General features: G+C 39.2%; 1 protein-coding gene across 1 annotated transcript; it reads left to right on the top strand.

Annotated features, from left to right (window-relative positions):
* The first annotated feature begins 619 nt into the window (after positions 1-619).
* On the top strand, positions 620-8,673 carry LOC146079560 (chymotrypsinogen A-like). Its single transcript, XM_083186289.1, has 7 exons — positions 620-671; positions 757-860; positions 4,452-4,531; positions 6,620-6,698; positions 7,106-7,286; positions 8,062-8,195; positions 8,512-8,673. The coding sequence occupies exons 1-7, from the start codon at positions 620-622 to the stop codon at positions 8,671-8,673; spliced, it is 792 nt and encodes a 263-aa protein (XP_083042415.1).
* The last annotated feature ends 3,857 nt before the right edge of the window (positions 8,674-12,530 follow it).

The raw sequence follows: 12,530 nt of genomic DNA, 5'->3' as shown, positions 1-12,530 counted from the left end.
AGTATGATTCCAAGCAAATATTAACATTTCCATCCATATGATGTGGGTGCATATGCATTACAAATATGTAGAAAGTGAATAAATGCATCAAGGGGGTGTAATGGATCTGTTCTGAGTGAACAGCCATTCTGAGTACCTTGCATCTGTGATTAATTTATAAACACATTATTTTACCTTATCTAAAAAGGCCAGTTTCCAGAATATATAGAACACGAATGAGTGCTAAAATATTGAATTAATTCATGAATGTAATTTTCCCTATTGTGAGTTATAGGTAACTCTGAATTTGGTATAGATTAATTTAGACAATTTGCATACACTATAGTTATTTTTTCAGTAGACAAGGATATAACTAGTATTATACAGTTATATATAAAGATAGATTTGCATGCTGACAAATAAATTCCTCTTCTCAGAGTATCACCAGTTTTCACCCACAAGTTTCCAGTGTGCACAGCTGATTAAATATTCTAGTGCAATTCAAGGTCTTTTGATAACATAGTTTAAAAATGTATACACTATCTTTTATACATAGAGCTGTCATTTGATTGGTTATTTGATGCTATATAAACCAAACAAACCTTTCCATAGTCCACTTACCTTAAAGAAGTGAATCACTATGGCAATTCTTTGGTTTTTGTCCTGCCTTGCTCTGCTAGGGGCTACTTATGGTAAGTAATATCAAGTCTGCATTAGCATTTTATGTGTACTCTAATTAATCCTTACATGTATACCTACTGAATTATAATCCATTAGGCTGTGGTGTGCCAAGCGTCAGACCTGTTATCTCCGGATATGCCAGGATCGTTAATGGTGAGAATGCAGTTTCTGGGTCTTGGCCATGGCAAGTGTCTCTGCAGGTAACATACAAATGTTAATTAACCTACAAATGATTAGGTTTTTGTAGTAAATACCTGTTTTTCATATCCAAAGCAGACGCAGTGTTGCCAGTGTGCGTGTCAGGACAGTGGCTTCAAATAATGAAAAGTAGTGATCATGGGCTGGATGTAATGCAGTTCAAGTCCAGTGACCTTTGCAAGGAAAAACCATACATTGTGAAAGACTTTCCATTTAAAAAAAAAAAAACATCTGTGTTTGTCCAGCAGCCCAAACGGCTGACAGACTCGCAATGTATTACATCCAACCCCACTTTTACAATTTAAAGGGGGTATGATTTCATCTTTACATTTCATATAAAAAAATATTCCTAAATATTGGTTATTTTATAAAGTTATGTATTCCAAAATAGAAGCACTGGGACATTTTTTATTGATTTTTACAGGCAGATAAATACATTTCTTTAGATATTATCACTGAAAAAAATTCACCAAAAATCACAAATAGACAGATTTGCTTGTATATAAATAGATTTATTATGCAATAAAATATGAGACAAAATAAATAATGTGCGTTGCCAGTATTAATTAAAGGAAATGTTATTATATATTTATCTAGAGTATTTTTATAGCAAATAACTGCAACAAAATATACTAGACCAACTATTTTTGCTAAGTATTTTAAAAGCATCATCATCTAAATAGTCATTTACTATCCAAGGATAGTAAACACAGATAGTTTTGGCATTAATGGCATATATCTGATGGGTCTCTGCCACTGATGGTAGGGAGCGCAACAATGTTTTATTAGATGCAAAGATTAATAATGATGCAGGTGAACTATTCAATCAGTAATGATTTTATTTGTAACACATTTTGCAATAAATAGAGTTTTTTTGGCCAGGGTTATTGACTTACCCACCACAGCCAGGTAACATTATAAGGGTAAGTACCTAATATTCTAATTCAAGTCTAGGACATGGGACACCACCAAAATGCCTAGCCAATCCTCCCCAAGGCATTACACTATTGGATCAAATGAAGTGTTAAAAAGTGATAAAAGCAGCTACTGCATATGTTAGAAGTGTTAAAGAAGTTAAACATAATTGTGTGAAAAAAAGCATTGTATAAAAAGTAACATACTGTACAAAAAACAATAGTGCTATAGAGGAGGCCCCAAGCAGCCATAAATCACCTCACAGCTGACATATTATATAAAATTATGGGTCCTACCTTATTACCTATTTATAAAGGATTACCATATAATTCAATTTATGTTACAGTATACTCTGCACCACTTGTCTTTCTTTCTCTCTTTCTTTCTAAATATATGTGTGTGTGTTATATATATATATATATATATATATGTATATATATATATATATATATATATATATATATATATAAATACACACATATATATATATATATATATATATATCGTGTGAGCAGCGGCACTCAAAGAGACTTGTTAGCAGTGAAGAAAAATCGTTTATTCCATAAACGATTTTTTTCACTGCTAACAAGTCTCTTTGAGTGCCGCTGCTCACACTATACATATTTGGACTTTGCACCAGAGCCATACAGCTATTTAGCGACTGAGTGCCGGGATCTCGCAGGATATATATATATATATATATATATATATATATATATATATATATCAGGGACGTGCAGTCAGGGGAGGCAGGGGAGGCAGTGCCTACCCTGTCATAAACGATTAAAACCAAATACAAAGACATTTAAAACACATATACAGTGCAATAAATATCTTATTGGTGTTTTTGTAATCATTTATGTGATGAGACGCCGTGTAGGAGGCTGGGAGGCAATGGCAGCCATGCCTCCGGCTGATAATTGAAATCTGTCAGCCGCGGGGGGGCGGGGCTTAGGACAGGCACAAAAAGAGGCCGAAAATCCCATTAAAAAACAATGTGGAAGCGGCACCAACTCCTCTGCCTCAGTGACAGGGACTGTGCCTTCAGCCAACATCAAAGCACGCCCCTGTCACTGTGACAGTTGTGATTGGACAGCGGATCAGTCTGTCACACACTGACAGACTGATCCGCTCCACTGTCAGAAAATGGCAGAGCAGACACCCTGCCCCCACCCCCCGCGGCTATTCTGCTTTTGCAGCTATTGCACGGGGGCATTCTGATTCTCCAGCTCACCTGCTGGCTGCTCGCCCCTTTGAGGGTGCTGCTGCATTAATAGAAATAGTGGCGGCTGCAGATCGTTACAGCCGCTGGCACCCGCCATCCCTGGCCCCACTGTAAACAATCTCCCTGCATTGGGGCAGATCACAGTGAGAGTAAGACACAGGGGAGTGAGGAGGGGTACCTGGGGGATCACCATGGAGAAGACCACATCGATCTGCGTGTCCTCCAGTCCCACACTGCAGAGAAGGCTCAGCAAAGGCTGGAGTCCTACGACCCGCCGGAGTAGGACATCAATCATCAGGGAGGATACAGCAGAGAACAATCTGCAGCACATCAGTGACCCGGAGCACACACATGGTAAGGGGGGTCCTAACCCTTGAACTGCCAGGGAGGGACAATAGTGCATTAACCCTTGCACTCGACACTGCCAGGGTGCATTAACCATTGCCCTGCTATATACTGCATTGACAGGACAATTGCACTGCCAGTGTTAGACAGCATTACCCTATCCCTTGCACTGGCCATGTACTGATTCATACCTTGGAAGGTGCACCTGGCAGATATAGTAGGTTTGCAGCTTGTCCCCCTGGGATGCCCAGTGGTCCCGCAGCCCCCTGCACATTACATGCACACTGCCAGCTATGCATCAGCCCCCAGCACAGGCTGTAGCGGGCATTCACAAGTAGGGGTAGCAGGCGGCAGTGGTAGTGGGACTTGTTCCCATTTGAAAAATGCAGAGCCTCACCAGTGACTGACCTCACCGCACGTCACTGATATATATATATATATATATATAAATATATATATATATATATATATATATATATATAAAATCATAAACTGGCACACCAGCAAAGAGATTTCATCCAAGAAAAAAGTTTTTATGTAGTAAAAAGTCATTCAAAGACAAGGAGGCTTAATCAAAACATTTCAAAGTCCATGCAGTGGGGAATACACAAGTAAGCAGGAGTATTTCATACTTATCAAAGAATAAAGACAACATCCATTGCAAGCCTGCCAGATGCAAGTCAAGTCCATAACCCTGGCTAAAATTATGCAAAAAACAATGTTTATTGCAAAATGTTTTACAACTCTAATTTGTTATGTTTGAATTGTTCAGCTGTATGTTTTTTTCTCTTTTTGTCCAGCACTGGAGGCCTCAGCAAGGTAGATCATCTCATTACATAGAACTTGCTGTCTAGGGCCACTCCCTGTATATATTGTTTTTTTAGCAAGCACACAACTTAGCCCCACCCCATTCCCACTTTCAAGCACAAACATAGACATTCTTTGATGGGGAAACCTACAATGGTTTTACATAAATGGTCACTCTTTTTTAATGGGCAACCATAGAGCAGGCACAAATACTCACCATTGTATTTGGAAATAATCTACAAATGAAGACAGTAAATCGCATTGCACAAAAAAGTGATGGTTTTTGTTTATATATCTGTAGGACAGCACTGGGTTCCATTTCTGTGGTGGTTCTCTGATCAACACTCTCTGGGTTGTCACTGCTGCTCACTGTGGTGTCACGTAAGTATTATGCTCTTGATGTTACTGCTGAAATAAGGAAACATGTTTAGAAGCATGTGTGAGGGTAGAAGAATACTTGAACCAGTGAAATATGGGTGCTATACAAAAGTGTATGAGGGAAGAATATTCTGTAAAAAGGAGACTAATACTCCCCTGTTTTCGTCCTCCTCTTGTCTTCCTTTTCACTGTCTCCTTCCACGTTTGTATATATAAAGAGACAAGAAAAGAAGAAAGAGGGCAATATCCCTCGTGTAATACTGCTAAGACTGAATTGTCAAAATATTTTCAAGAATTCAAAAAAGAGTGCTTATACATATAAGTATATAGATGGATATATATGTATAATGGAGGTTATGTCCCCCCTTTTTCGGTGCACTCACAAGATATCAAATCCAAAATCGCTTTTCACAAATCATGAATATGATCACATAAAGACTTCATACAACGGTTCTGTGTTGGGGGTAGGTCCCCCTACTCAAAGTACTCACTCAAGGTCCGTCAGAGATTTGTTTAGAAGCATACACAGGGGCAGATTCTGCTGAGACCACTTTAGCATCTTTTGGCATAGTCACATCATCAACAATATGTTAGTTCTAGTAAAGAAAAACTTTCTCAATGTGTACAATCATAAGTCTGCATATGCAAAGACTGAGGCTCTTAAATTGTCCATCTTTACATGCAAAAATCCTTTAGTCAGGGATTAAAGTGGATGGGAGCTGGGTGGACCTGAGTTCCACCATCTATAATGGTAGGGGGAACTAAGTTCCACCTCCAATACAGCCAATGCGCAGCAATTCCAACAGAATTTTTTTTTTTTCTGGCATGACATATGTTATGTCATGGCATCACCGCCGCTGAAGTGAAGAACCACTAAGAGGAGCAAGCCCTGTGCATTCTGAAGACAATTTGAGAGGGGTATGGAGGGATACAGAGAGGAGACGAAGAAGCTTGGCATGGTGCTGCTAGAGGGACATGTGTATAAGGCATATGTTTATAAGTGGCATTACTACTGTGGACAGTTTTTGTAAGGGACACTACTGTGTGGCATACATATATACTGTAAAAGTACATATATAACTGTGTATCATAATGCGAATAAGGGTCACTACTATGTTGTGTTATATAAATCAGGGGCACTACATGTGGTGTAATGTGAATATTATTTGTGACACTGTGGCATAATTTAAATTGTGGGTACTATTGTGTGACCCCCTTCCTTGTGAGACCACTGTCCCTTTATAAAGAATGGGAGGTAGGGCACACATTTTTGTCATTTGCAGGGGGTACCTAAAACTCTGGCACTGGCCTGAGCTCTGCCTAATGGGGAAGGGGGAGGGTGCCGTGGAAGGGGAAATAAGTTTCAACACCTCTGCAGGACCACTTTAAACCCTGCCTTTAGTGCATTGATAGACAGTACCATCTCCATACTATGTGCAGATTCTACATTAGAGTAGGGCCTTCAACTTAGGAGTTTAAGCATCTGAGTTTATAACCAGTGGCAATATTCATGCAACACTTCCATAACATGCCCGTAAGACAGTACATCTGAATAGTCACCTTCCAATCACCACCGAGGAATACTTATAACATTTCCAATGAATATCTGAGACAATGCAACTCGATCACTACTATGGATTGAATTCACTGTGCAAAGTTTTAGCAAAATATTGTAGGAGCATGTGCAGTTCAAAAACATCCCCCATTTGCATAAATATTCTTTGTGTATAACTCAAGATCAAGCCAACTCTGGGTTTGTGTTGGAATGGGGGTGTTAAGATTTGCTTGAATATGGTATTGTACAGTACTACAAAGCATTGAAATTATTAATGGTATTGTCAAGTCCTTTATTGTGTTACTATTTTATTTTTACTTTTTTATTAACTAGCTCTTTATTTTTATTGAATATTAATAATAAAAAAAAATCCTAATATTTTTCTTAACATATAAAGTATGCATAAAGTAACTGATTTCTTGTAAAAAAATAAAAAAAATATAGCAGTAACTATAAAAAATCAGTAGTAACTTTGCAGAGACACAATTCAGACAGCACAACAACCTGTTCACAATACAATATTTTATTACACACAGAACTGCCCACCGTGTGATTCTGGGGGAATACGATCGTTCTTCCAGTGCTGAGCCCATTCAAACTAAAACTATTTCCAGGGTAAGTTAAATATGATAAATACAGTAAATAAACAAAAAGTCAGACAACTCATTACAATCAACAAAATGTAATGATTTAATTAACAACTATAATTTGCTGGCACATTTGCAGATGAATGTTACAAAATGCTCAAACACAGAATTCCATTGCTTATTACAGTTGTAGTGGTAGCCTGTTAGCAACAGAGTGGAGGATGCTGATGATAAGAAGGACATTAATGACGTCATCAGTATGTCTTGGTAAATGCTGGCAGAATATTCATTAGTAACATTGTAATGTTCCAATAAATACGCCATATGGCCATTGGTATGTATTGTTATTAAATGTAGTCCTTTGTTGAATTTACATCATAATGTTACTTGATGAAAAATATATTTTTATAAAAATAAATTTTTTAATGTTAACAGGTCTTCAGACACCCCAGCTACAGTTCCCTGACCATCGCCAACGATATCACTCTTTTGAAACTAACCAGTACAGCTACTCTCAACACTAGAGTGTCTCCTGTGTGTCTTGCTGTGACCAGTGATGTTTACAATGGAGGAGAGAGATGTGTTACTACTGGATGGGGTTACGTAAATGCTGCAAGTAAGTCATGTAGATCTTTCTTCTTTTTCTCTATCAAATACAATTCCACTGACAAAACTAATTAATAAGTCTGAAAAGCAAAATATTAATTTAGAAAAATGTAAAAAGATATTGTTTTATGCAATTTAATTTTTCAAGTATTTTTATTGAATCAAATTAGTTTTCTAAACGTAAAATGGAGACTATTAATGTTTTTAATTTGTATCTTTACATACAACCAGGGCTATTTTTCAGCAGGCTCCAGCAGGAACTGAGGCCCTTATTCTAGTTTACTCTTTCTGACAAAATATTTCTTAGATGGACAAAACCATGTGCACTGCAGGTGAGGCAGGTGTAAAACCCCACCCAAATCTAATTATCTCTGCACAAGTAACACCTGCCTCACCTGCAATGCACATGGTTTTGTCCATCTAAGAAATATTTTGTCAGAAAGAGTGAACTAGAATAAGGGCCTCAGTTCCTACTGGAGCCTACTGAAAAATAGCCCTGCATACAACCTTATTATAAACAAAACCTTCCAGCTTTTTTATAACATTACTATCAGCTGCTGAGATTTTTAGTAGAGTACTTGTTATAAATATACTGTAGCTGGCTTACAATGGAATAGCCAATGTACATCTACAGTATATTGATTGAGCAAATAAGAATGGAGCAATTTGATGCATTGCTGATATGGGTATCATATTGTTCTGTAATGTATGTTGATAATGTTGGGATACATTTTTTTTCCAAAAACATTTGTTTACTGTACGTACATTTACGGTATGTATTTTAGCACAAAACACTCCAAGCAAACTGCAGCAGGTGGCACTTCCTCTTTTGACCAACACTGAATGTCAGAGATACTGGGGAACAAGAATCCAAGCCACCATGATCTGTGCTGGAGCCTCCGGTGCCTCATCCTGCATGGTATGATAAAGATTTTAATATATAATATGTCAAATCATTTATTGACAGTGAGCTGTTCTTTTTTTATGCATATTTGGTGTTCTGCTGTCCTCACTAAGAACTCTTATTTTATTTGGCTACATAAAAGGCTAAATTAGAAAAGAGTCATGCTTTGAGTTTAAGCTCAGCAACAAGATCTGCCAATTGTTAATATCACAGTAGGCCATTTTGACATTGTGTTTATTATCAATCAACACCTTTAAACATGGTATCATACTGCATGTAGCAAGATATTGACATCCATGGACTTAATGTAATTTCTTGTAACTCATTTTAGGGAGATTCTGGTGGACCTCTTGTGTGCCAGAGAAATGGTGCTTGGACATTGGCTGGAATTGTCTCCTGGGGAAGCTCTACCTGCTCTGCTTCCTCTCCTGGAGTATATGCCCGTGTGACAGCTCTTAGATCCTGGTTAGACCAGACTGTTGCTGCTAACTAAGTATACAGCATCAATAAATTATTTTAACTGACTTTTCGATTGACGACTTTTTATTGTAAAGGTTTCTGTAATTAATCTATAAACAACTGGAGAATACATTAAAGAAATAATAACATAATGGGCATACTACATCCGTGTTAGAAATGAGCACTAAAAATACACAAAAAAATACACTAAAATGCAAAATAACAAATTGAGAAATGAATTGAAAATTTAAAATAAAAATAAACATTTTTCATTATGTCAAAAATGAAATCAAGGAGAAAATTCTTTTCATACTGATTTCTGCACACTTACTGACATTTATTTGACACATTGTTTCTGGAAGTAGCAATGTTAAAAGGTTATCTTAGATTGTATTAAAAAAAGTAAATAATTTAACAACTGTACCATATATCTCAAGATGATCAAGTTCAGACAACCATTATTGTCTTGTAAATAGTGCAAGATAACAACATGATAGTAGAAAGAATCTAGTTCTAAGTCCAAATCTGTTATTTCTCCCCTAATGTGTGCATGTATGTTACTCATAAACGGGAAGTAATGCAGGGGGAACATTAGAGTGTTCCTGGAATGCCCATGGGTACCTCCAAGCTGTGCCCATTTTCACGGGACAGTCACAATCTTTTGTGACTATCCTGCATCCCACCCATGGGCAGCTGTGTCCCACAGTGTTTCTGTGTGAAGAGGGGCAGTTCCCGAGACCCCCCTGTCACTCGCTGCTCTGACAGCAGTGAGTAGGCACTGTGCACATTCCCATAGACAGAGGAGTTAGAGGTATGACCAACAGCTCTAAGAGCACTGGCCATGCTCCATGAATGTAGTCATGTGCCCTCTGGAAATCCAAATCTGTTTACAAAAAAATTGGTCCCCATCAGAGGTTAAAATGTTGGGTAACATGTTGGAATTATGTGTATAAGTGGTAGTTCTATGGGCATTATGTGCATAAGGGATATAACTTGTGTGTGCATTGTTTTTAAAGGGCATTATTACTGTGTGCATTGTGCATAATTGATACAACTGTGTGGTATAATGAATACTATTGTATAGTATAATGTGCATAAGGGGCATTACTGAGTGATATCATTTGAATAAGGGACACTACTGTGTGTCAATGTGAATAAGATATCGAAGGGAAAATATGTAGATGATACAAAAATATACAAAAGGGTAGAAACACCAGGAGGGGTAAAATTAATTATTGATGATCTAGGTGGACTAGAGGAATATGCAATAGTATTGCAATTACAGTTTAATGACAATCTAAAAAATTCCAAGGCTAAATACAGTATATAAATTTCACCATGTTGTGAACTTTTGAGGAGCAAAGGGATCTAGAAGTCACTATTTCATGTGACTTCAACACAGGTAAGAAATGTAAAACAGCAATGATTAAGGCAAGTCAGATGCTTGGTTGCATCGGGAGCGGAATCTACAGCAAAAATAAAATAGTAATAAAGCTACTGTATATGTCATTGGTACAACCCATCTAGAATAATGTGTCCAGTTCTGTAGGTCATACTGTATTTCCAGAAGGATAGAAATCCATTAGACATGGTACAAGAAGGGAAACTATAATGGTAAATGGCCTACATCACAAAACTTGCCAGGAAAGACAAAACAATCTCAATATGTATAGTTTGGAGCAGAGAAGGGAAAGGGGAGACAGGACAGAAACTTTCAAATATGTCTAGGGTTTTAACAAGGTCCAGGAGGTAAACACGAGGACAAGAACTAAAACTGGAGGGAGTTTGGTTCAGGTGAAATCTAAGGAAATATTTTATTCACAGAAACTGTAGTGGACAAGTGGAATAGCCTCCCTTCAGAGGTTGTTGAGGCTAATGGGGATATTCAATTTCTCAAGGTATTCAATCCTGGCCAGGTCTCACGTTCTACATGCCTGCCTCCCTGTGAATGTGAGTCTGTATTGTCAGATACGGCTGCGGATTGTCAAATCTGCAGCTGTTTTTCGACAAAGCAAGCGCTTTGTTGCAAATACATGGACTTTCCATCACTCGACAGCCAGAACATTGATTTCTGGATGTCTAGTTACTGTTGGAAGAACTGACATTTCAGTTCTGACTGTTGGGATGTACCAACAGTCAGAATCATTGATTGAATACCTTCCTAAGACAGTAGTGCATAAGCATATAAGGATATCCTTACAAATAAATGAAAAGGTACTTTTTTCCTAGCACGGCCACAATCGCGGGCATCGCGGGTAATTTTTAATGGTCTACGATGCGACCGACGCGATGCTCGCGATTTCCCATTGAAATGCATTGAAAAAGTCAAAATCGCGTCGGTCGCATCGTATGCGGCCAAAAAAAGCATAAGATGGTACTGACGCGATGCCAGCGATTTCCCATAGGGAACAATGTAAAATGCCTCAATTTAACCAAATCAACATAGGGAACAATGTTAAATGGGCCAGAGACCCCAACCCCCCCCCCCGACCAGTGAAATGGGCCCCCAAAAATAGTTAACGCCACCCCGCGATCAACGGCAACCCGAAGCGTGGCGAGGGGCGGCGGTACGCGTCCTCCGACCTTTTCATACCCCCACTATCCACGTCGGCGTGGAGTTGAGAATAGATAGTGTGGCGAGCGCAGCGAGCCACCAAGCCCGAAGCGTGGCGAGCGGACGCGGATACCTGTGAAGCCCGCGAAGGGACGCGTTTACCGGTGAAGGTATCCGCGTCCCCTCGCCACGCTTCGGGCTCGGTGGCTCGCTGCGCTCGCCACACTATCTATTCTCAACTCCACGCCGACGTGGATAGTGGGGGTATCAAAAGGTCGGAGGAGGCGTACCGCCGCCCGACGCGGGCTCACTGCGCTCGCCACGCTTCGGGTTCACGTTGATCGTGGGGTGGCGTTAACTGTTTTTGGGGGGCCATTTCACTGGTCAGGGGTTTTTTTTGGGGTCTCTGGCCCATTTAACATTGTTCTCTATGTTGATTTGCTTAAATTGAGGCATTTTACATTGTTCCCTATGGGAAATCGCCGGCATCGCGTTGGTCGCATCGCATGAGATTTTTTCGCCCGCATGCGATGCGACCAACGCAATTTTTTTACCTGCGATGCCCCAGATCAAGATCGTTGTGGCCGTGCTAGGAAACAAGTACCAATGAAAATCAAATACAGTTTGAGGTGGCAGACTAGATGTGCCAAATGGGTGTTATTTACCTTAATTCACCATTCATATTTGCATATCAACCCCTCAACTCTGACATTCCAAATTCACCAGATATCTGGAAAATTTATAAGGAGTCCAGACAGGAAGACATACACCAGTGATAATCATCATATGCCTTATGCAGGATTGCTGTAGGGACGTGCTGCTGCTTCCTATCTGCGTGAGCCTGCTTATGAACACCTTGTGATTACCATCTTCTTTCTTCTTCCTGGTGTCGTGAGTAGCCTGAGGCTGCAGTTAGTTTGCCTTACTTGCATGTCAGTTGCCCTAGCGGAAGTTGGGCATTATTCCTCATTTAGGTTTGTGTGGGATTAAACCCCTTAAAGTTAAGCAAAGAACAACTGTACTGTTTGCGATGAGGTCGCTTGGTTTTGGTTGTGATAGAGTCGCTTTTCTTTGGTTCGATGGAGTCGCTGTATTTACTTTATCATTATTTTGCTACACCTGTGTGTATTTATCCATTTTTCCCATACTTGTGTAACAATAGGATTTGTACTTCCGCATTATCCTTTTATAGCTCAGGTTTATTAGTTTAGTCAGATTCTCCACTTGGACCTATCTTTGGCGGTCGTCGTGGTCTTGTCGCTGCACCGGAGCTAGGGCGGGCTTAACTCGCCCTTTCAAACATGGCGACTATAGGTGAAGCCTAGCATCCCACAATC

The sequence above is a fragment of the Crinia signifera genome, chromosome 5 (genome assembly GCF_055691185.1).
Source record: "Crinia signifera chromosome 5, ASM5569118v1, whole genome shotgun sequence".
NCBI classification, from domain to species: Eukaryota; Metazoa; Chordata; class Amphibia; order Anura; family Myobatrachidae; genus Crinia; species Crinia signifera.
Note: the sequence above shows the minus strand (reverse complement) of the source record. Positions and strands in the feature narration are given on the sequence as shown.